General features: G+C 44.4%; 1 protein-coding gene across 1 annotated transcript in view; it reads left to right on the forward strand.

The window, feature by feature from the left end:
• LOC146821880 (mitochondrial amidoxime-reducing component 1-like) overlaps positions 1-26,476 on the forward strand; it is a 146,883-nt gene that overhangs the window by 112,943 nt on the left and 7,464 nt on the right. Inside the window, exons 5-7 of the mRNA XM_085609393.1 lie at positions 22,129-22,137; positions 25,661-25,713; positions 26,158-26,229. Of these exons, the coding sequence (XP_085465519.1) occupies positions 22,129-22,137; positions 25,661-25,713; positions 26,158-26,229 (134 nt within the window). The remainder of the gene's footprint in view (positions 1-22,128; positions 22,138-25,660; positions 25,714-26,157; positions 26,230-26,476) is intronic.

Genomic DNA, 26,476 nt, shown 5'->3' on the forward strand with positions numbered 1-26,476 from the left:
TTCTCTCATGGGAGACTGAATGATGGCAGGCCACGTTATAGTATAAGCATCATGATAGACAGGCCATGGAGAGGAAATGCATAGGTTACATGCATGTGCACATAAGCGTTGGGGGGGCACATGGGGACACACATGCCTCATAACTTTTATTTTCCTCATTCCCTCCTTGTTCCCTAGTGAACCCCTTATGTAACATCTATTTTCATGAGACAGTCGATCTGTTCTTGCAGCATTATTTTTCCATTTTCAATGCTCTGTAAATGGGGATGTGGAACACATGCAGTAGCACACAGGCCGCAAATGGCCGGGCCACACTGCAGGCATAGGCAACAACTGAATATTATTAATAGTACCAACCCACAGACGGTCAACACTTTCCATCCCCATGCCGATATTAATCCCCAGAGCCAACTGGACCATGTCCACGTGCCTGGGTCTTGATGTATGCTTTGGGCAATCTTGTGGAGCCTCGTTATTGCTTTGTATACAGATGGTGCGTTATTAGGTATGAAAACGCAACAGCTAGAACCAATGACCCTACAAGCCCCGCCCCTATCCACCAGGATGACGTCCAGAACAAGACGATTCTGAAGAACGACCAGTCTCATAGCATACTGTTCCTGGGTCAGATTCCCCAGGGCCGATGCAGTCACATTAGCAACTGTTTCAAGAATTCTTGTTAACCTTCGGATAAGTTTACTATTCTGGACGGGACCTATGAAGAAAAAGAATCCTTTGTTGAAATTTGTATATTGCTCCCAAGCTGTCTCAGTTTGGTCAATGCCAGAGGCATCGAGCCCTCGTCTATGTCTGACAAGTGTGAGCCGAAGATCTTGATGATAGCTCGATGGGGCCAAGAAAACGGGTGGTAGAAGAAATGATATGTAGCAAGTCCCACCCCAGTCTAAGGGCAGCTGCACATAGGCTGTCTGGCCACAAATAAAGTAGGTGTGTCGTGATGCTCTGAAATAGGACTTTCCTTTGTCTTTGAATACTATTACAGTATCACACTCACTGTGCCCCAAATGTACTGAGCCTTCTTTTCTGACACACAAGTTCCCTTTCACTGGCAGAACAGTAATTGAAGATGGACCTGACATGTGTAGGGGCTTTACGTTCAACACTATGAAATCGAGGGTCGCATTTCCTTGCAGATACTCTTCAGTTTCTAGATCTGTACCTTTCATTTGGGGAAGACCCTCTTCATCTGGGAAACATGCTTCGTTCATGACTTTATTCAAGTTACCCCATACCCACTCGCCCCTACAATCCTCCTCTTGACATTCTTTGGCATCACCGTTGATGGATGTCATTAAGGCAAACCATGCTCCGCAAGAACCATTATGGGAGAATGGGAATGGGAAAAGAGGCAACACTCCCTTTACCTTCTGATACGGGGGAAGTCGGCCACAGACCCAGCAGTCTGTAGCGTTACTAGTCTGATGTGAATGGTGCAGCATCTGAATAAAGGTATTGTTGCGCAGAGCAAGTCGATACGATAACTCATGGGATGGCAGATCACTAAATGTGTGTTTTGTGGTATCATTAGACGAGGAGTGTAAGAGTGAAGCAATAGGAGGAAAAATAGCATGTAGTATTAAGCTGATACATATTATCGTGATACACAGAAGAGATAGAAAAATCAAAGTAACTATACATCTGCCACGTAATATTTTACAGTATTTGCTTTTCATCTTGCTCTTTCTCTCGTTCGCTTTGTTCGAGATCTCATGCAAGCCAGAATGCATGTTCAACCGCTTCACCACCTAGTGGACTTAATCGATCAAACGGGTTCTGACTTATGAGATCTAAGTTTAGCTTTATACTTCTGCTGCGGTGTCTCCTCTAGTAAAGGGGGCTCAAAGTCCGAGCAGTCAGTGTTCTTTTTGAAAGTACAGTTATTCCCGAAGTAACGTTTACAATGATGAAGATGTATCCATCCTTTCCGTCCCTCGACTTTAACGGCGGTCCTTGTGGTTAGCAACACCAATTTCGGCGTCTTCCACCTCGGCTCAAGAGGGCTTGATCTATCAAAGTTCCGGATCAGCACATAGTCGCCAGGAGCGATCGAGTATTCTTTGACCTGGGTGTTGTCAGGGAAAGCGGCGGCAACCTGCGAACGACAAGAGAGTAGTGCAGACATCAAGGAAGCCAGGTAATCTGTCAGCATGTTGCTATCAACATCAGTGATTTTTTTAGGCATTGGAGTGCCCCACATATTCGGTGGTCTACCGAAAACCACTTCATAGGGAGATAAGCCTGTTCTAGAATGGGCTACCATTCGCATGTAAAAGAGGGCAACCGGCAGGGCTACCATCCAATCTACACCTTTGTCTGCGCATATCTTTGCTAGTTTTATTTTTAAGGTCTGATTGTGTCTTTCTACAAGGCCTGCTGCTTCAGGATGTCGCACACAATGGAACTTCCAGGTATACCCTAACAGAAGGGACACTTGTTTCATGAGTTCAGAGGAGAAAGGCTGACCGTTGTCGGAATAACGTGGGAAAAACTCTCGTACCAATTGTCTGGCGGTAGTTACAGCAGTATAATCAGGGACTGGATAAGCTTCGGTCCACCTTGATAATGAACATACTACTACCAGGACATATTTGTAACCTCTACATCTATTCATTTGGATATAATCCATTTGGAGGACCTCAAAAGGATGGTCAGGTGGATGGAATCCACCTTGTTCCATCAGAATGCCTTTACCTGGATTGAATTGGCAACAGATCATACATGTCCTGACCTTTTGTTTCGCTGCTGCACGCAGGTGCTTGTTGAACCATATATTCTGTAGGCTGTCTAGCATTGCTTTCTCTCCTAAGTGTGCAGGACTATGTGCGGTATTTATGATCACTTGTACCATCGAATCAGGAAGAAACCATGTGGATTTGCCCTTAGTCATCCAACCCTGATCAGTCAGTACCCCTCCTTGTTCCGACCATTTCTTTAGTTCGTCTAGAGTTGCATGTGTCTGTATGTCTTGTACATCCTTGGAAGGATCCCTAACTGTCATGGCTTTGGACACTGATGGTACCTGTGACTTTGTCATGTCTAGTGGGGTCTGAGCTGTCTGTTTAGCAGTTCGGTCTGCCAGATCATTGCCTTGGGAAATGGTATCTGTGGCTCTAGTATGTGCTTTGCATTTTAGGATAGCTATGGCTGTTGGTAAATGTATCGCTTCCAGAAGGGCTTGAATAAGGGGGCCATGCTGTATCTTGGCCCCATGAGAGGTCAAGAACCCTCTTTCTCGCCAGAGCACCCCGAAATCATGAACTACCCCATATGCATATTGGGAGTCGGTGTAAATGTTTACTTTCAGGTGCTCAGCTCTTATGCATGCTTGTGTTAGGGCGATGAGCTCTGCTGCTTGTGCTGACAATATGTCTATTCTTTTAGTCTCTATTATTTCAGTATCAGTAGTCACTGCATATGCTGCCACTAATTCTCCCGCCCCTGTCCTCATGCATGAACCGTCAACATATAGTGTTAGGTCAGGGTCTGGAAGTGCAACGTCTGTCAAGTCTTGTCTTGGCTTAGTCACGGTATGTATTACTTCAACACAGTCGTGTGGGGAAAGGCTTTCTGTACTGGAGGGCAATAGAGTAGCGGGATTCAGTATGTTGCATCGTCTGATCTCTATGTGTGGTTGGAATAATGTCAGCTCATAGCCTGTCAGTCTAGCTACAGTCAGGTGTTGGGTTTGTGTCCGGTTCAAGAGAACCTCCACTGCGTGCGGGACTTGTACTGTCAGGGGGTGGCCCAGCACTATCGAGTCACTTTGTCTTATGGCTAAGGCCGTTGCTGCAACGCAGGCAAAGCCTGTGCTACTGGGTCCAATGTACTAGAAAAATAAGCACAGGGCTTGTGTTTTCCTGCATGATCTTGTGTGAGGACAGATAGTGCTGTTCCATCCCGCTCTGTTACAAAAAGCATAAACGATTTGTTGTAATCAGGGATCGCTAAAACTGGTGCTTGACATAAAGCTCTCTTTAATTCTTCAAATGCCACAGTGTGTTCTTGTGTCCAAGGGAGGACTTTCGTAGAGGCTGCCTCCTGTGTCGTCAACTGTATTAGGGGCTTGGCTATGTAAGCATACTGGGGAATCCACTGCCTGCAATATGAAGTGAGGCCAATGAATGCACGTACCTCCTTTTGTGTCGTGGGCTGTGAAAGACCTGAAATTAATTGTATACGCTCAGGTGTCAGTCTCCTACCCTCCTTGGATAGCAAGTGCCCAAGGTACGCCACTTGCTGTTCACAGAATTGCAACTTCGAAGGGGACACTTTGTGCCCCTTGTCAGCCAGGAAATGTAAAACCATCAGGGAAGCATCTTCACAATCATGGTCCGATCGTGCAGTGATGAGAATGTCATCGACATACTGTATCAGTGCTGTAGAGCTAGGCATATGAATACTGTCTAGTTGTCTTTTCAGTGCCTGACTATAAATGCTAGGACTTTCCGTGAAGCCCTGTGGTGCTCTCGTGAATCTGAAGCTGCGACCTTTTAAACTGAAACCGAAAAGATATTGGCTGTCCGGATGTATTGGAATACTGAAAAATGCGTTCTTCAGATCTATCACTGTAAAGAACGTAGCATTCGCATCAATGGCAGTCAATATCGAAGAGATGTCCGGGACCACAGGGTACTGTGGTACCACACATTTGTTTAACTCTCGCAGGTCCACAACTAATCTATATACAGTCGGTATATTGGGGTCAGTTCTTTTAAGAATAGGAAGGACCGGTGAATTACATATATTCGAATCAGTCTCAATCACCACCCCTTGTGCAATCAGGTCATCTATTATTTTTAGTAAACCCACTTCAGCCTCGGGTGGTATTTTGTATTGTCTAATCCGTGGTAGCACTACACCTTCCTTTAGGGTGACCTGGTGTGGTGTAATGTTCATGTAACCTACGTCAGTTGGGCCTTGTGCCCATAGGTGCTGTGGTACGTCTCGGAGCCTGATGTCAATATCTTTCATTACAAAATGTCCCTTGAAATCACGTAAATACAGTCGCACTCCTTCTGGTGAGCAACAGATTACTGCTCCTAGTTCTTTTAATGTTTTTATACCGAGCAAGTTTTCCGGACATGATTTAGTAAGTAGTAAGTCTGTAGTATGTATCAGTGGACCAACTCCTAAGGAGACTGGTTTTGAAACCTCATTAACAATAGGTCTACCCGAAAATCCCAGGGATACACTCTTTGAGCCCGAGAGGGGTGCCCCGGGCACCTCGGAATGACTAATGGTAGTTCTACTAGCCCCAGTGTCAATCAAAAACTTTTTATTTTGTCCCAGTAACCGTGCATGTACATAGGGACCCACTTGGTCCACAGGAACTGGAATGAGGGGCAGGTCGAATTCCCTCTCTGGGCAGCTTCATGAATATGCTTGGTATTCTGGATAGTTGTTTTGAGCGTGCTCATACATTTGTGTTGTAGCTCGGGCTGGTGCAGGTGCATGGACGGACGGTGGCGGCGGTGGAAACGTGTCTGATGTCTGATGTGTGTTACTGTCCTTGGGAGGATATTGACGAGGCTTTGTTTTACCTATCGCTATATTGTTTTTCAGCACTGCACACTCATTTACGAAGTGGCCTGGCTTCTTGCAATAATTACAAGTCCCACTATTTTGTTTCGTGCTATTCTTGTTCGTGCTTGCATTTGTGTTTGCCGGTGTCGATTGGGCCACCAGCATCTTCATCTTTGTGTCTTTCATGCGTCTCTTTTCTTGGTCATGTTCCTCTCTAATTCTGTTCTGGTGATACTGTAACATCTGTAACATTTGGGAAGGGCTGTTTGCTTGCCAAGTACTCTCAACCTTCAGTACTCTATACTTTACCTCAGGTATGGAATTTTCTACTAATTTGCTCACAAAAAGATGGGGATATGAATCACTACCGGGCTTAAGGCCACTGTTGATAGTAAAACATTTCTCAAACCTAGAATAAAAATCGCTAGTGTCCTCGTCTGGCTTCTGTTTACAAGCTGAAATAGCATCCCAGTCTTCTTTCTTGGTAATTAATAATCTTGGCAAAACTTGTACAAGGAGTTCAGGTAATTCTTTAGCTCGGGGACCCAGACCAACCCCCGGGCCTCTTGCATTTTCTTCTGTTTGCAACACATCCCAGCTAACCTTGCTCTCTCCCACCTCCCAGTCTTTTTCTTTAAGCTTCTCGTAAATACCAGCAGGCAATAGTACTTTTAATAACTTTAGAACGTCCGCATATGTATATTCCCCTAAGCGGAGAATGTCTTTTAATTCCCTGTGAAAACCCCCCGGGTCTTTGTCATGGGAGGGCAACATCTTTTTCATTTCCAGTATCTCTAATTTTGACAGTGGGGTGTAGACATACACCCGTTGTAGTTCATTGTTTGCATCCTTTACAGGATGTACCTCTCGTAGGGGGTTCAGTTTGTCGTATGCCTGCCCCTTAACCTGGGGTGGAACGGGAAGCAGGGATCTAGTTACATATACTATATATTTGTGTCGCTGATCCAAGATGACATTAATCAGTTCAGTACCCAAGTTCATCTATCTGTCTAGTATTATGTCGTCCAGCAACCTATACAATATACCAGGACCAGAGTACTGACTTTCATATAACGTTATTAAATGTTGGACCATGTAAACACCAGCTAAGCGCTGTTCATTCGGAGGAAGGCTCAAAAACGTCTGTGCTACGACATCATTATTATATAAATCGTATTGGGATACCCACAGGGTGGCTGATCGTGCTAATTCAAGTTCGGTTGGGGTTAAGGGCTGTTCATTACCTAACCATTCATTCACCGCTTTGTCGGTGATTTGGAACAAATTTTCAAGGGACAATCTCTTTTTTATAGCCGTTCCCTGTTTACGGTAATTCAGGCCTTTCGGTTTCTCGAATCGTCGGGCATGGCCCACGTATTGCATTTTATCTTGGTCCCCTGCTTCATCATCAGATGATAAAGCAGCTTTATCGTGCGGTCCTGCTTCGTGTGACGCTATTATTGCTTTTCGGATTTTGGTCAACATGTTGTCAGTCTGTCCTGATTTATCATGCTGACCGGCATCTATGCGATCACTCCAACCAGTATAACGATGGTCTACATCCCCGTTTCCTTCGTCTTTTTCTCTGATCAGACAATTAATTAGGAAGCGAAGGATGTAATTCTTAACAACCACTTTTCTATTTTGTATAGCATCTGCTATGCTCTCAGGACCTTCCCCTGTTCTTATGAATGTGTACATTTCCTTTAGATGTTTATCCATATCTGGTAGTTTTTCCAGATCTGTGACTGCTCGTCTAAGCCGTAGTGAAAACACAAGCATCCTGCCCTTTCCTGGGTCTGGATCATATATACATTTGGGGATGTCTACTTTTACTGTCGACACCCGCTGTCCCGGATCCCCCCTCCCCGCCGTCATCGCGCTCCTGGAGCTGTTCTGGCGTTGGGGGTGCAGGGAAAGATCCGTCCACGTAGGCTGGTGGGGATTCCTCTAGATAGGTGTCAATAAAACTGTCGGATGCTGTTTTTAATTTTCGGGGTACTGGCGGAGGCACTCTAATGGGTCTTTCTACTGGAGTCACTTTCGCTAGTTCCTCTGAAAGGACGGGGTAAATACCAGCAACGACAGTATTCATTTCTCTTTCAGTCTGCTCTCTTTTTACTCGTTCCCCTTCCTCCCGTAATTTCTTTTCTTTGGCTTTTTCAGATTCATCCTTACTTCTCTCTATTTTGTGGGACTCTTGTTCTGTTCTTCTATGTGACTCCTTACGCCACAACTCAATGGCATCCTTCTGAGCAGGTCTAGATTTTCTCTTCCATATTTCTTCCTCTACTTTCATAATGCTTTCCGCATCCCATGTTCCCGTGATAGGCCATCTATATTTTGTCTCTAAATCCTTCGTGTAATCTACCCATAGTTCTAAAAACAACACGGCATCTAAACCATGCTTACAGTACATGAAATGTCCAGGTGTGTCCCTAGGCGGAATGTTAACTGGTTCCTCTAGTACACCTTTTCTGGTACATATTTTACGTAGTTTCGAAAATAACGGCATGTTGGAATGTAGCCAAAGAACAAAAATCACAATAGCGCTGTAAAAACAAAAACTATAATAAAACAAACTTACATAAAACCTGACACATTCAAACCTAACTGAACCTGACTAGGACAATAACATTCATACAGGTATATCGGTGCACTTTGAATACTTTGAGATCTCTATTTCCTATAACTCTAGCTGCATGCACTTGAACATACAGGTCTCACAAGTGAGAACCCGTCTTGATTGCAACCCCCATGAGAAAACTCACCGGGAAGCGGAACTTGAACTTGAACTTGAACTTGAAGTCGAAGGCCTCCGAAACTTGACGCTGCGCGGGGAATGGCGTATCTTAGGTGGATCTCCAGAAACCTTGGACACAGCTCTCTCGCAGGTGCGCTCTGGGTTAGGACAATCTGCGTTCCTCACCGCCTCGTATGGATGCCTGGTCGCAGTCCGTCTCCTTCGTTGGCCTGAGGGAGTTGGCGGGAAAACCCGCGACGTACGTACTTGAAGTCCGTCACAGCTGTGGAAGGGGGCAAAACTGTACCTTCATCTCCGGCGTGTGGGGAAAGAGAATTGTCCCTGTTCGGGCGCCATTATGTCGTAAATAAAATATTACGCTCTCTGAATTTCAGAATATCAATAGGATCATGCATAAAGCAAGAGGCTGAGTCTGTGGTATCAGGTTCAAAAAGGGCTTTATTCCAATAACTCGAGTCATAGGGAGAATATTACCATCACCACAAGGGATCTGGAAGGGTCTCAAAAGTATTCTCAAAACATTATTCACAGAGTACAGTATATATACATCTCCATAATGTACGTAAGCGAAAAGAGCAAAAGAGAATGAGATAAGAGCATGTGGGCGTGTAAGAAGGTGTGAAGGTGGGCGTCCTAGTGGGCGTTTACTTGATGATAATGGGTATTTTGTCATAGGTGGGTGGGTACCTGGAGGGGGTTGCGTGATCTGCTGGAATTGTACTGGAACTTTGCCTTACTTGTGTTCAACTCAAGCATGACGTGGTGTAACTGACGTGGGGAAGGGTTGCTATGCAACCGGGAAGTCTGGAAGTGAGGCCTTCAGTGAGTGAGGCCTTCGGTGTCAGGACGACCAGCACATCTTGTTTTATCTGATATCTGATGTCTGGAGCAGGGACTGATTTGTGACAAAGGTTGCCCATCACCAAGAGCCGATGTGGCATCTATTTCTTCATTTACTTAATTTACTGCAGAGGCCTTACATGGGGGCTATGGGCTGTTTACTGACGTGAGCTTTGCAATCTCACAAACAGAGACAGTAAGGCTAGGCTTTCTCCTTTGCTGATGGGTTATGTTGATCCCTCCTTCTCCAGGCAGGAATGCGGCTCTGTAGGAGTAAGCAGATAACCGTGCTCAATACTGTCTCGGCACCTCTGACAGGGCCCCTTTGGCTGAGGCCCAAGTGTGCAAGGCCAAGGATACGCAGCTACAGCTGAGGCCTGAAACCTCTTCTCGGGTCTGGCTGAGCCACAAAACACGGGTTTTTATGTGGTGCAGGAAAACATGATGAAAAACGTGTAGGCCTCGATACAGATTTGTCGTTTCTCTCATGGGAGACTGAATGATGGCAGGCCACGTTATAGTATAAGCATCATGATAGACAGGCCATGGAGAGGAAATGCATAGGTTACATGCATGTGCACATAAGCGTTGGGGGGGCACATGGGGACACACATGCCTCATAATTTTTATTTTCCTCAAAGACATTTCTAGTCCTCATGCATCACCTCATACACAGAACCTGACTACACAACACCTATCATAGGAATTTAAAAACTTCCTACTGATCCATACAAAAAATATATTAAAGATGTCACTCTAACGACAACAAAGTGGGCTGTAACATTCCATACATAGACTATTCAAAAAGCCTGTTTCCGATTCTGGTCAGACCACCACCCCATCCATAACAACATAACAACACACAACTAATACGGCAGGGTCAATTAAACCCAAGAAAACCACAGCTCCCTGATTCAAGAACTTCCCCACAGTCTCTTCTGTTTAACACTCATAGGCCATCTCAACAGCACTCTTCAAGCCTTAAATGACATTCACATACTGCACAAAAACAAATACACGCACACACACACACACATATATATGTATATATATGTGTGTGTGTGTATTTATATGTATGTATATATGTGTGTATGTATGTATATATGTGTATGTATCTGTATATGTATATATATGTACGTATATATGTAGTGTATATGTGTATGTATATATATATGTACGTTTAAATGTATTGTGTTTATATGTATATATATATATATAACCTACTGGCGGTCGCCAGTAGGTAGTTATAGTTAGAACCTATTTCCCATAGGAAAAGCATTTTTGTTTTCCCAATAACTTTGGCGTCGTTTGACGAATCATCACGAAACTTTCAAAACTAGTGGGGTGCTCTGGTCAGCTCCTGCCTTGAAAGTTTCGGGGTGATTCGCCAAGCGGAGGCCGAGATAAAAGGGGGGTCCGAAAACGTGTTTTCTCCATGGTATTTTCCATAGGAAACTTTAGACACAGCTATAGCCCGAACTGCTGAACGGAATAATACCAAATATTGCTAAAAGGTAGCCCTTGGTTCAGAAAGAGCCCTTTTGGTTAAATGGTGTAAATCCGTTCAGTAGTTCGTGAGAAATTAAAAATATAGAGGTCGGAAAATCAATTTCCCATAGGAAACTTTGGACACGGCTACAGCTCAAACTGCTAAACGGAATTACACCAAATTTGCCAAAAAGGTAGTGCTTGGTTCGGAAAGCGTCCTCTTTTTAAATAGTGGAAATCCGCTCTGTAGTTTTTGAGATATTAAAGGAAAAAAATCTTTATATATCTGTGGCGGACCTAACTACACAAGCACAAGCTTGGTTTTAATTGGCTGCCAACACTTCAATCCAGGAAGTGTTGGCAGCCATCTTGGTGCAATGCTTTTAAGGTCTCGCCTAGCGATGCAGCACATGCGCTGTTCACTACACAAACACCACTGCACTACCCTAAACCCTAAAACACCACACCCTGCACGTTCCCCTACACTGCCCGAAAACCACTGCACTGCCCTAAAACCTAAAACACCCCCCCTGCACGACCCCCTACACTGCCCGAACACCATTGCCCTGAACACTAAAACACCACCCCTGCACGACCCCCTACACTGCCCGAACACCACTGCACTGCCCTGAACCCTAAAACACCACCCCCTGCACGACCCCCTACACTGCCCGAACACCACTATTCTGCACAGTCTTGAACCCTAAAACACCACCCCCTGCACGACCCCCTACACTGCCCGAACACCACTGCACTGCCCTGAACCCTAAAACACCACCCCCAGCACGACCCCCTACACTGCCCGAACACCACTGCACTGCCCTAAACCCTAAAACACCACCCCCTGCACGACCCCCTACACTGCCCGAACACCACTACACTGCCCTGAACCCTAAAACACCACCCCCTGCACGACCCCCTACACTGCCCGAACACCACTATACTGCACAGCCTTGAACCCTAAAACACCACCCCCTGCACGACCCCCTACACTGCCCTGAACTCTAAAACACCACTCCCTGCAAGACCCCCTACACTGCCTGAACACCACTGCACTGCCCTGAACCCTAAAACACCACCCCCTGCACGACCCCCTACACTGCCCAAACACCACTGCACTGCCCTGAACCCTAAAACACCACCCCCTGCACAACCCCCTACACTGCCCGAACACCACTGCACTGCCCTAAACCCTAAAACACCACCCCCCTGCACAACCCTCTACACTGACTGAACACCACTGCACTGCCCTAAACCCTAAAACACCACTCCCCTGCACGACCCCTTACACTGCCCGAACACCACTGCACTGCCCTGAACCCTAAAACACCCCCCCATGCTTGACCCCCTACACGGCTTGAACACCACTGCACTGCGCTGAACCCTAAAACACCACCCCAGCACGACCCCCTACACTGCCCGTACACCACTGCACTGCCCTGAACCCTACAACACCACCCCTCTGCACGACCCCCTACACTGCCTGAACACCACTGCACTGCCCTGAACCCTAAAACACCACCCTCCTGCATTACACCCTACACTGTCCCGAACACCACTGCACTGGTCTGAACCCTAAAACACCACCCCCCTGCACGACTCCCTACACTGCCCGAACACCACTGCACTGCCCTGAACCCTAAAACACCATCCCCTGCACGACCCCCTACCATGCCCGAACACCACTGCACTGAACCCTAAAACACCAACCCCTGCACGACCCCATACACTGCCCGAACAACACTACACTGCACAGCCCTGAACCCTAAAACACCACCCCCTGCACGACCCCCTACACTGCCCGAACACCACTACACTGCAGAGCCCTGAACCCTAAACACCACCACCTGCACGACCCCCTACACTGCCCGAACACCACTGCACTGCCCTGAACCCTAAAACACCACCACCTGCATGACCCCCTACACTGCCCGAACACCACTGCACTGCCCTAAACCCTAAAACACCACCACCTGCATGACCCCTACACTGCCCAAGCACCACTGCACTGCCCTAAACCCTAAAACACCACCCCCTGCACGACCCCCTACACTGCCCGAACAACACTACACTGCACAGCCCTGAACCCTAAAACACCACCCCCTGCACGACCCCCTACACTGCCCGAACACCACTGCACTGCCCTGAACCCTAAAACACCACCACCTGCATGACCCCCTACACTGCCCGAACACCACTGCACTGCCCTAAACCCTAAAACACCACCACCTGCACGACCCCATACATTGCCCGAACACCACTGCACTTCCCTAAACCCTAAAACACCACCCCCTGCACGACCCCCTACACTGCCCGAACACCACTGCACTGCCCTAAACCCTAAAACACCACCCCCTACACAACCCCTACACTGCCCGAACACCACTGCACTGCCCTAAACCACTACCCCAGCACGACCCCCTACACTGTCCGAACACCACTGCACTGCCCTAAACCCTAAAACACCAACCCCCTGCACAACCCCCTACACTGCCCGAACACCACTGCACTGCCCTAAACCCTAAAACACCACTCCCCTGCATGACCCCCTACACTGCCCGAACACCACTGCACTGCCCTAAACCCTAAAACACCACCCCGCTGCACGACCCCCTACACTACCCGAACACCACTGCACTGCCCTAAACCCTAAAACACCACCCCGCTGCACGACCCCCTACACTGCCCGAACACCACTGCACTGCCCTAAACCCTAAAACTCCACCCCCCTGAATAACCCCCTACACTGCCCGAACACCACTGCTCTGCCCTAAACCCTAAAACACCACCCCCAGCACGGCCCCCTACACTGCCCGAACACCACTGCATTGCCCTAAACCCTAAAACACCACCCCAGCACGACCCCCTACACTACCCGAACACCACTGCACTGCCCTAAACCCTAAAACACCACCCCCAGCATGACCCCCTACACTACCCGAACACCACTGCACTGCCCTAAACGCTAAAACACTACCCCAGCACGACCCCCTCCACTACCCAAAGACCACTGCACTACCCTAAACCACGGCCCCCAGCACGACCCCTACACTACCCAAAGACCTCTGCACTACCCTAAACCCTAAAACACAACCCCCTACACTACACAAACACCACTGCACTACCCTAAACCCTAAAAATCTACCCCAGCACGACCCCTACACTACACAAACACCACTGCACTCCCCTAAACCCTAAAACACTTCCCCCTACACTACCCAAACACCACTGCACTACCCTAAACCCTAAATCTACCCTCAGCACGACCCCATACACTACCCAAACACCACTCCACTACCCTAAACCCTAAAACACTACTGCCATCACGACCCCCTACACTACCCAAACACCGCTGCACTACCCTAAACCACTACCCCCAGCACGACCCCCTACACTACCCATACACCACTGCACTGCCCTAAATCCTAAAACACTACCCCCAGCACGACCCCTACAGTACACAAACACCACTGCACTGCCCTAAACACTAAAACACTACCCCCAGCATGACCCCCTACACTACACACACACCACTGTACTACCCTAAACCCGAAAACACTACCCCAGCACGACCCCCTACACTACCCAAACACCACTGCGCTACCCTAAACCCTAGAAAAGTAACCACCACCACATGCCCAATTCCCCTTACGTCTCACTCCTCGTGGTTCGTCTCTCCTCGTGGTTCCTGCCAACAAAATTCGTTGTAAAAGGCATGCGTGGTAAATGACCATGCGTTCTAAAAAAATGCGTATTAATGACTTCGGGATGTACAACGCATGCGTGGTAATGCATGCGTTGTAATGGTATTGCGAAGTAAAAAAGTCGTTGTAACGGCTGTTTACCGATCGAAGCTGGCCCCTGTTCTTCAGTGAGTCGTTTATGTGATAAATTAGGAGAAAGGGATGTGTTTTTTTAACCGAAAAGTTCATTTCTGGCTGTTGTATTGTGAAAGTGTCTGCGTGGCCTGGTTTCACTTCCGGTGAGAGAGTGGAAGAGTCTGTTTGGATCTAAAGGGGTTCTGCTGTTGGACGGGGCCGGCACGACGCGTCATCAGAAAACACAGCTAATGGAAAGCGTTTTCCCCGAAGTGTGGAGCAGTGCCATGAGAGGTCAACGAGTGTGCGTCCCACCTTAGTATGACCGTACCGCGTGACCCATGTGCCGCCTCCAGTGAACGGAAGGCAGAAGTGGCATCCATCGCTGGTCCTCTTGACGACCGTTGTAGCACTAATTCTACATTTTGGAACTAGGGGATTTTAACCTTGTTGTTCCCGCCAGATACAAAGAGAAGATCCTGTGTTAAATGCCCTCGTTACTTTTTTTGAGGGTAGTGGTGCTTGTCACTTCGCTGCCCCGCCGGTGCACACGACTGGGCTCCCCACCTCGTGTGCCATCTGCAGGGCCTCTGCCCTCAGATCACTGGTTTCGGTTTCTGGAGTTGCATCATAAACAGTTGCTCCCAAAGGACTAGCCTGAACACTTAAGTGAATATCCCCAGCGCCAGAATTCTGCGAAAATTCTTTCCTAGCTCTCCCACGTCGACGACAATGTCATAATAGCACAGCTCCGCTCGGGACACTGTATGACGTCATAGGAGCCATAAGAGGACCTTGTCGGCGTGCTGACGTCAGTTCCAACCATTTTTTCCATGCCACCGAGGTAAACAGGTGGACCGACACATTTTCACATGTATACATAGTATACTAAATATATATATATATATTTATGTATATATATATATAATATATATATATATATGTGTATATATATATATATATAAATATATATATATATATATATATACACACAAATGCATAACCAATAAAGGCATAAAGAAAAAGCAACAGATCAAGCATTTCTCACTATTAAAACATAAGCATGATTAAGACATATTAAAAACATTCATGCCAAACAGTAAAAGCATCTTTTTGGTAGAAACATGTAGACAACAGGGAGGCGGGTGGGACAGTAAGGAATCCAAAGGCAGATACTGTATCCACCAGAAAAAGCATCACCGAAGGTAAGTAACTTGCTCTTCTGATGGATACTTCTGCCTGTAGATTCCTCACCTTTTGAATAGAATCCTCAAGCCGTACCTCATCCGGAGGAGGGTGTCCACCTGACTAGACCAAAAAATCTTACAAAACAGATCGAGCAAAATGGCCATCCCTCCTAACCTCCGAATCCAATAATAATCGAATCATTTTTAGTCAAAATTATATTGAAAATAATACTTTAAAAATACTTTTATTAATATATTTAGACAAACACTTAAAGGAAAACTTTTATTTATAATTAATTTAAAGATATTTCATACTTTACAAACTACGCCAAAGTCGCAACACCAGCGCGACTTTTCAAAATGGCTACCGGAATGCGCGCAGCCATCGTGTAGGGTGCGCGAAGGGTGCGTGACTTCTGTATAATATTCAAAAAAAAAAAAAAGGATGAATATAGTTTTCCTAACTAAAAATTATTCACAATTTTTTAGAATATATATATGTATTTATATAGAGAGAGAAAATAAAAAAAACATAGGATTGAGGTACATTAGACTTACAAATTTTCATTTAAAAAACCTTTGAAATTCACTGGAAAAACCATAGGTTTCAGGTACGTTATAGTTAGAAATTAGCATTTAAAAAACCATAGAAATTCACTGAAAAAAACATAGGTTTCAGGCACGTTATAGTTAGAAATTAGCGTTTTAAAAAACCATAGAAATTAACTGAAAAAACCATAGGTTTCAGGCACGTTATAGTTAGTTGGACATTTCACTCGTACAAAACCATAGAAATTCCAGCGTTATAGTTAGTTCAGCTAACTATAACTCGCGCCCCCGCAATGCACTGCTGATGACATCACATATTACATCATTCATGACATGGTCAGTGACATCACTGATGACATCACTGATGACATCTCAAATGACATCACTGATGACATCATCCATATGAAAATCTGATGCACCTCCTCACACCTAAATATAACCTTTGATGCACCCACTCTAAATACAGACTACCATTTTCGCAAAAATGGACATCCATTCATTCACCCATACAGTCACTCATACATACAGTCACTTATCAATACAACACTATAATATGCACTCATTTACCTATACAGACACTCACACACTGCCACATATCCAGAGTTACTCACACACTTAGTCAGTTATGCAAAGAATAAATCATACTTCCATTTACTCACCTATACAGTTATACAGACACCACCTCACTTATTCATACAGATATTAACACATAATTAATCTCTTATAGAATCACTGATACAAATACACACTCACCCATGCAACCACTCTCACAATTACTGACTCTCACATACAGTTATTTATATACACCATCGCTCACATATACTGCCTTTTACATATGTAGTTACTTGCACATGTACCACTGAGACATCCATTCACTCACCAACACACCCATACACACACTCACCCACCAATACAGCTGTTTCCACATGCACTCTTGAACCCATACACCCAGTGAATCAACCACTCACACATCTATGCACAGATGTCACACACCTCCCACCCGCCCACACACACAATCAGGCAGCCATACAAATACTCAGGCAAGCAATCAATAACCCATATAGACACTCATGCAGCTACTCACCAACCCGTGCAGCAGCTTACAAAACAACAGACAGACTGATACAGACTTTCACACAGTTTAGTCACTAACCCATGCATTCAGTAAGACACATTTAATCACTCACTTATACAGTCAGTCACGTACCAACTAAATCCTCCATACAGACACTTATACACCCACTCATTCCTCAATACAGCTTGGCATATATATAAAACAAATTTAAACTTTACAGAAACACACAGTCACTGGATGATGTCATCAGTGATGTCATTTGACATGTCATCAGTGATGTCATCAATGATGTCACTGACCATGTCATGAATGATGTAATATTTGACGTCATCAGCAGTGCATTGCTGGGGCGCGAGTTACAGTTAGCTGAACTAACTATAACGCCGGAATTTCTATGGTTTTGTACGAGTGAAATGTCCAACTAACTATAACGTGCCTGAAACCTATGTTTTTTTCAGTTAATATATATATATTTATATATACCTACTGTGACTATTTACTGCTAGTCAATACTCAGCTATATTTTTGTAGGTCAGTGTGAAAAAATCAGTACGCTGGTGGCATTTCATAGGGCAACATTAAGACAGAAAGCACTGTATACAATATTTTAGAATTGTGATTTGTTGATTTTCTATGAATAGCCTACCTACCTACCTACCTACCTACCACATCACAGGGGAATCAAATAGTTTCCAACTGACGTATTTGTAAATGCTGCTTGCATGCATCTAAACATTGAAGAAGACCTGTTGGCTTTGCCAATACTCGTTTAGAATGTTTTACAGCTGCCTTTTTACAAAGAACAGAGACAAGTTAAGCTGTCTCAAGGAACTTTTGCAATCTGTATAGGGAGGGACAAGGGACTTACCCCCCTCCTCAATGGTTTTAAATGACACCCATCAGAATTCTCACTAGTTATTTGCTGTTGCGCCAAGTTATCAGCCGTAGGTTGATTGTGACTGTCATTCATGATTTAAGAAGTCTCACCATTGCCTTAAGGCATATGGACATTTGGATGGTACAAATGGGACATGAGAGTCCACATAGAAAGAAGTTTCCTTTTTTTTGCTTCCTTTCCTTTGTCCGCGTTTGCTGCTCTGTACCAACTCTGTACCAACAGAAAATTGTTAACATGTGAGGCAGCAGTTGTAAGAAACTGTACACATTTAAGGATTTTTTGGTCACACGGGCTCTGTCTGAAGCACTCGTATACATTTATATATCCTGCAGTTAGTTGTTTGGTCCACAAGTTAGTAGATGCAGTGTATCCTTAGGAAATGCAGTTTATCTGAGTGGGGCCTGAATTTATATAGCAATACATGTATATTGCAGTATTGTATTTACCCAGTGTATTTGGATCACCCCTGGGAGATTCCCTTGGCCCCAAAAGGAACTATACCATTTTTGAAGAAAAGAAGAGCTGGCAGGTGTCTTTCACAGCTCCTGTACTGATTAATGCTCTATTAGACGAAAATGTTGGGAATTAGCCATACATGTCAGAGAATCTCCTGTTTGAAGGTCAAATGCAGCCTGCCATTGTTATCCTAAACCAGTACCCACACACAATGATTGGTATTTTAAAGTCTTATGATTATTTATAATTATTATCTATTCATCTGTATTAGGACGATTATAATTATTATAAACAACTCAGCAGATTATTTGAAAATTAGAGCAAATGTGAGATCAATCCCAATCATATTTCATCACATTCCAGAGGCTTAAAATGAAGACATGGCGGCCGATTAGAGATTGAAGCAGAAATGGGACCGCCCAACAAGGAATCGGCGGTCCCGCTTCCCATATTATGATTCGACCGCCTCCACGGTGGTCGGAAAGTGTATGTCTTCTATTGCAGCTTGTGCTGCGGGCTGCAGCACAAGCCTCAACAGAGAAAATACACTTTTAAAACATACATGCACCATGTGGCAGGCATCATCCGATGCCTGCCACAAGGGGCATGGATGTTTGGGGGGGGCACTGCAGGTGTCCCCCAGGCCTTATAGCGGAGGCCACGGGAAGACAGGGGCCCTGCTAGGTCCCCCAAAGTCACTTTCCGACAACCTTTCCACATCGGAAAGGCCAACATGGAAAGGCTGTCGGAAACAGACATCATAATCCTGACGGCGGTGCCTGAGCAGGCACTGCTGCCATTTGGGGATTATCTGTCTGTCCTGTCGGAGGCATAGGTCTTTCCCCCAGCCTACAGCGGTCTGACCGACCTCATCGTAATGCGGAGGTCTGACCGCTGTTTCCGATGTCGGAAGGACCACCACCAACAGCCTGTCAGTGGCAATCCGCCCGACATCGCAATGGGCCCCTAAATGTTTACATAGGCTTAAAATGTATCTAAAGTGTCTGAGATGATGTCAGGCATCTAACATTATGTTGTTATAGATCAGAAGAAGGAGCTCAGTCATTCAGCATCTCTCCTCCCCAACTGGTCAGTGTGACTAAGGCAGGCCCTGCATAGGTACCTTATATACCTTTATTGGCAATGATGTCTTATAGAGTGAGGAGGGGTCACTTATGCTCAGCTCCTGCATAGCTACAAAAAATGTGGAAACAATGCCCCTTTGCTGAAGCATATGGCATTCTTTAAAGCTAATACTCCGTTCTTCTCCTTCCTTCCACGTCAGATCTCTACAAGGTCATGTTTCCTCACAGCTGCAATTATAATGAGTGCATCGGAGAAGTAAAAACTTTAATTTTCTCCTCTATTACACAAAAAAACAGTTTCTGAACAAAAACACGGCGATCGAGCACACGTTTGTTAGCATTTTTTTTTTTAAGTTTGAATTTATTAAAGAAATAAGAAGGGGAGGAGAAAGGGAAGGGGAACAAGGTATAATCATCATAATAAGCAAATACAAAGATTAAGCACTTCAATAGAAACTCTCATTAAAAACAAAAATAACAAGCATGCGGAATACATGAACAGAAGCTATTTTATGAATGAAAATACCATATAATATAATATAGTGAAACGTAACAAAGAGGCAATAGAGAAACAAGACTATCATGGTGGCTTACGCACCTCAACTGTGTCAGGGCCTGGAGGGGCGTGCGTTGGAGCAAAGGAGGAGAGATAGGATACCAGAGGGAGCCAAAGCAAGTCACGCTTGACTGCTAGGGAGATGGGAGAAACGTAATTAGTATCTAAGCGGTGATGGAAGCAAACTGCATTCCACCACGAGTTGTAGGAGACATTTGCAGCCTGCTTCCAGTTAGAAGTAATGGTGTGTAGAGCTACAGCAATTAGGAGGTCAGGTAATAAATAATGGGAAGGAGATTGCAAAAGGGACGGTGATAGGGAGCCCAGAAAAACTTGTACAGGAGAAAAAGGGATTTGAAATTGGAATATTTTTTGTAGGTGCGTCCAAACTAAATGCCAGAATTTGGAAATAGGAGGACATTCAAACAACATGTGTTTGAGATCCGCAATGGGACAGGAACAGGACCAACAAATAGGGGACGAGTCAGATGAAAAACGAGATAAAACATGTGGAGTACATAAAGTTCTATTATAAATAAAGTAAAGGGTTTGGGTAGTGTTAGCAGCTCTAGAGGTCTTATGAAGCTTAGCCCATATTTTGTCCCAAAAAGGTATTGGCCAGTCTTGAGAAAGATCCAATTCCCATGCAACCTCGAGTTTAGATTTTAGTCTGCCAGTGGAGTATCGAAAGGAGTTATAAATAGCAGAGGCTGAGGGAGACGCCTCCAGTAGTAAAGAGGTGGCTTTGCATTCTAGAGGAATGTCGGTAGATAATGCTAAAGAGCGAAGATATGAGATCAAGACTGGAAGAAGATTATATTGCGATCGAGCAGAAGAGGGCAATGAGAAAGAGGATTGAAGTTCTTGGAAAGAAAGGGGAGTATCTTGGGAAATTAATTGAGAGATCCAACACAATCCTCGAGAATGCCATGTCTTCCAAAATATGGTGCGATTATGAATTTTGATGAGAGAGTTGTGCCATATCGGTTGTTCGCGAATGGAAAGGAGGGAAGGATAAGATGATGATAGGTAAGGGAATAGGAGAGTACGGGAGTAAGAAATAACAGGCGTACGAAAGCGAACTAAAGAAGACGTGAAGGATAAAAACTCGCGAAAGGTAAAGGGGGATAGAAAGAAAGCTTCCATGCTTAACCAGAGGGGTGGGTAGAGCGGAAGATCAGAAGAGAACCACCGAGATGATTGTTTCAGAGAAAAAGCTCGATGATACTCTTTGAAGTCCGGAAAACGCACACCAGATTGAGCCTTATCCTTGCGCAACAAAGTCAAAGCTATCCGAGACCGCTTGCCATTCCATAAGAATTTCAGAAACAGGGAGTCAATCTGCCTAAAGAGGGAAACTGGAATGTGGACTGGGAGCATGGAAATGGTATAGAGAAGAAGAGGGGATAACATCATTTTTATAGAATTGAGCCGACCCCACCAGGATAGAAAAAGCGGGTGCCAGCGATGACTAGCCGTGTCCATTTTCTTGAAAACATAATCAAAATTAAGTTTAAGCGTGTCCGACAGGAGAGGAGCGAACCAAACACCCAGATATTCGATCTTAGACGGCTGCCATGAGAAACCAGTTTGGGAAAAAAGATGCTTTTGACAAATAGGGTTTAAAGGTACAATCTCGCACTTATCAGCATTTAGACGATAACCAGAGACCGTGGAAACGGAAGACATCTGATTAAGAAAAGAGGGAATAGAGGAAGCAGGATCAGAGCAATAAAAAAGAATATCGTCAGCATAGACCGAGAGTTTAACCTGACGCGAACCAAATTTAAAACCAGAAATACTATTGTCCAAATGAATTTTAGTAAGGAAGGGTTCCAAGGGTAGAACAAAAAGTAGGGGAGAAAGAGGACAGCCTTGTCGCACTCCTCTGCGCAGCGAGAAATAATCCGAGGTCATCCCGTTAACAAAAATGGAGGCCTGAGGATGAGAGTAAAGTAAAGAAATAATAGAGATGAATTTGGGAGAAAACCCGATCCAGCGTAGGGACGTTTGTTAGCATTACCATTCAACCAATCTGCATTCTAGTCCCGTTACCTATCAGACATATTCTTTCTAAAGTTAAATACAGTCATGGTTGTGTACAGGCAGGCATAACTTGTATATAACGTGCATCATTATCATACACAACAGAAGGCTATTAAAGTGTCTCATTTTAACACGCACATTTATGGCAACTCATTTTTGACAAATTCCACAGTATTAGACAACGGAGAAGTGTAATAAATCTTAATAGGCTCTACTTCGGACTCTGCAGGAAAGCAGGAGCTGAAATGGCCTGCTAGTGCCACAAGCATAGATCAGAGGGTTGGTCCTGTTGGTGTAAAGCAGAATCAATTCACAAGCGCCTGAGATTCCGGCGGCCTAAGTTGTAACTGCCAAGTGACCTCTCCGTCCATGCCCCAAAGTCTTTAGTTTTAGTGAAAGTGAGGTAACAGAACCCATGCACAATGACACCTACCTCTGTCACAATGCTGGCACTACTACCATGGTGGCAATTCTTGGCATTTTGAGGGCATCCATTCACCTGTAGTGCAAGAGATCCCTTCCATCGTACTCTGTTGATTGCAAGCTATGTGTTAAGTCTATGTAACATTTTTTAACAATTGCCTTTCATCCATGTATGCACTTGTGTATTCACCAATCAGTGTAATCACTGATCCATGTATGCACTTGTGTATTCACCAATCAGTGTAATCACTGACCCAATTATCCATCCGTTTGCATTACTGGACTATTTACTCATTGTCTCATTGACCCACTCACCCATCCCTAGAACCACATACACAAACTCGCCAATGAATGAAGAATCACTTCCACCTACAATAAATAAATGTATATATAATAAAGCCATACTTGTGGCTTTGCCAATGCTATCTTCCCAGGACTTTAAATATAAACCCTTGAGCAGCCCATGGTGCAGCAAGGAAAATCATCCTTCTCTTTAAAAACTGAATTACAGCAGGATTTTTTGCAAACAAGTAGCTCAAATGCCAATAACAGCTGTTTGAGTAAAGTTATTTATCTGCTTAAATTTGTGTGATGCAGATTTTAGATACGAACCCTACAAAGGTTGGCTCAACTTTTCTAACTCACAATGTGGCCCGTGTGGCTTTTTGTCATATGTCATCATCATGGTTTAGATGCTCTTTTACATTCAATCCCTTTATCTCTCCAGCATTTTACAGTTTTATGAAATTGTCTCTAGACACTTTTTTATAGTACAGTTATAGTGTCCTGAACTCATAGATGTACATAGTCAGGTTAGGTATTTTTAAAGCCGTTAGCTTTCAATTTGTAAGAAATTGGAATATAAGTTGAGGGAAGAACTACCCACCTGAAATAATAATTATAACCTTTTAGCCTTATAACCTTATGACCTCAAAGTCTTATAGCCTTATAACCTTATGACCTCAAAGTCTTATAGCCTTATAACTTTATCACCTCAAAGTCTTATAGCCTTATAACCTTATGACCTCAAAGTCTTATAGCCTTATAACCTTATGACCTCAAAGTCTTATAGCCTTATAACTTATGACCTCAAAGTCAGTAAATTCGCCTGAGCATACCCCGCTGATAGATATGGCACAGAGCAGAAAACATAAAGCTGAACCCATATAGGAGCATTTAGAACATTGGAATGTTGGGAGCTCCATTGAGAAACAATGGGGTGCTCCGGGCTTATAATGGCTGGTATATGCCCGGAGCACCAACATTCCAATGTGTCTTTGTTCACAGCTCTGGCTGTGAACAAAGGCTTCAGGCAGCCTGAGGGGATTTGAATCCCCTCGCGCTCCCTGAAGGCTTCGTTTTGTTAGAACATTCTGCCCTCTAGTGGCAGAATGTTCTAATAGCCTTATAGCCCTTCGTAGGAGGGCTATACCGGCTTTTAAAGTCCCTCTGCTTTGTTAAAGTCCCTCGCCTTCGGCTCGGGCCTTTAACGCTGCAGCGGGCCTTTAACAGCCGGTATAGCCCGCTACGGCGGGCTATAAGGCTATAATAGTGGTAGCATCTTTCTCAACTCTGTTGTACTTTTATCTTCTGTCTATTAATTGTGTAACGGTGACTTTTTCATGTTTTCAAGGGTCACCCTTTTTCCTGGCAGTACATGTTTGTGTGTTGTTGCTTCGCTGTGGCCATGATTGCAACTAGTCCCAAACATTCAGCCGCCTCAGAGACCCCCTGTTGTGCAGCGCTTGCAATCAGGAGTTATGAAGCGTTTATTTCTGTTGAAAATTAACAAGTGTGATAAAGTCCGCACCACTACAATTTTCCCCAGATAAATATGAGCAGATCAAACCTACTGATACTTACAGAGGAGCAATGCCCATAAAATACAGTTATTTGCAGATTGTGGCATAGAAATCACCACAACCCTCATGGTGTGCCCCATTTTGCCACTGAAAAAACTGGGCCGGAAATTTCAACCCATGTGCAAACCCCACTTTGTTCAGAGGTCGGAATTATGAGTTATGAGAAGTTATGAGAAACATGCGACTGAGCGATTTCCCCCCAGGTAGGTATCAGCGAGTCAAACCCACCGATAGATTTTTACTGAGGAAGAATGACCAGGAACACTGGGGCAGGAGGTTTTTGTTGTGTAAAGTGCCAAAATGCACATGACTTGCCCAATTTTGAAGACTTGTTCTCTGAGATGTGGATCACACCAGATAAATACGGAACCCTGGCGTGCCAGATTTTGTCTTGCGCAATCCATTTTGGTTCTGCCACAGGGGCACCCGTAATCCTGGCCTTTGAAAGCCTTACATTTATGATGCAATATGCATTGTTTCGCGGATATTGGTTTTATCGGGTGCATTAATGTTGGATCATCAACTGGGGCACTTAGAATCAGGTCCTTATTTGTAGGTAGAAACTATTGTTAAAATATACGTCACAGAACATCTTTACAGCTCCATTTAAAAAAAACAAAAAAACATTTTATATATGCCCATTTTTCTTATTTTTTTGTAAACAAAGTAAAATTCATTCCGTACTATATTTTATCATAAATGCCTCCTATAGACATGAGGTAACAGCTGTAGGTTGTCAGAATATTATTAGAAAAACGTCATCTAACAGAAATATTATATTCTAAATAGTATTGACAGATACATTTTAGTTACCATATCCTGGTGCCATATTTTCCAGATTTGAGGTATGTCTCAAAGAAAAAAAATCCTGTCTCGTGCAAGTGTGAGAAAACGAATTGTGAGACATGCAAAAGACACTCTGGCAGACAAAAGCATCTATTTTTATTCTTAAAGAGATAGGCACCTGTCTGGTAAACGCCTTAATACCGAGGCTAGAAATGATGGGGCATGTGTGAGAAAGCCTGCCACGTGATCATCTCTTTTCTTGATGTTTGCACTAGGATTCCAGGCTGAACTCATTATTGGCAGTGCGGAACTGAGGAGAGTGATGGCCTGCCCCAGGTAAGGAAACCCTTTCAGACTGATAAACAAAGGCATTTAGAAGTACTGGAAGTAACACAACAGCAGTCTAACATGCCTCTGTGAGTCCGTCCAAAACTTAGTATAAGTCCAAAGAAGGTACAGTTATTTTATTTGTACTAATATTATATGGATATGCACATTTTATTTCCATGTTAGATATTTTGGGCTAATTCACAAAGGCGTGCAAGAATGTGTGAAAACGTGCTTTAGGAGTCTGACTTTATGGACTCCAACATGCCTTTGTGAGTAGGTCCCTACATTTTTATTTTGTTTAATCCACCAATTCACATATTGTTAAAACATAGAACCCTTCTGTTAATGATTACTACCATAAGTATCTAACAGCACACTTTTGGGTCAGTTTTCCATTTATTTGAGCGAGTTTATGTTTAAAGAGGAATGCTGTGTTTGTCATTTCCATAGATGCATTCTCACCACTGTAGACCCAGACACTGGGATCATTACCCACAAGGAACCACTGGAAACACTCAGAAGGTATGTACCAGTTTTGTTCATGTATCATAATACAATGACCATTATTGTATGAGACCACAAAAATAAAGTGCAATACAAAATAGGCATTTCTGGCGCCTGTTGTGACATAATTGCTGTTGACAATTAGTCTGGTTGTCAACTACAGGGACAACCTGGCAGCTGACAGGCCCCTACTGCATACTGCCTGTGTCCTTTGTACTGAGATGTTTGCACCGGTTTCAAGTTGCCCAGAGAGTACAGTTTAAAA

This window comes from Triturus cristatus, chromosome 6 (assembly GCF_964204655.1).
Source record: "Triturus cristatus chromosome 6, aTriCri1.1, whole genome shotgun sequence".
Classification (NCBI taxonomy): domain Eukaryota; kingdom Metazoa; phylum Chordata; class Amphibia; order Caudata; family Salamandridae; genus Triturus; species Triturus cristatus.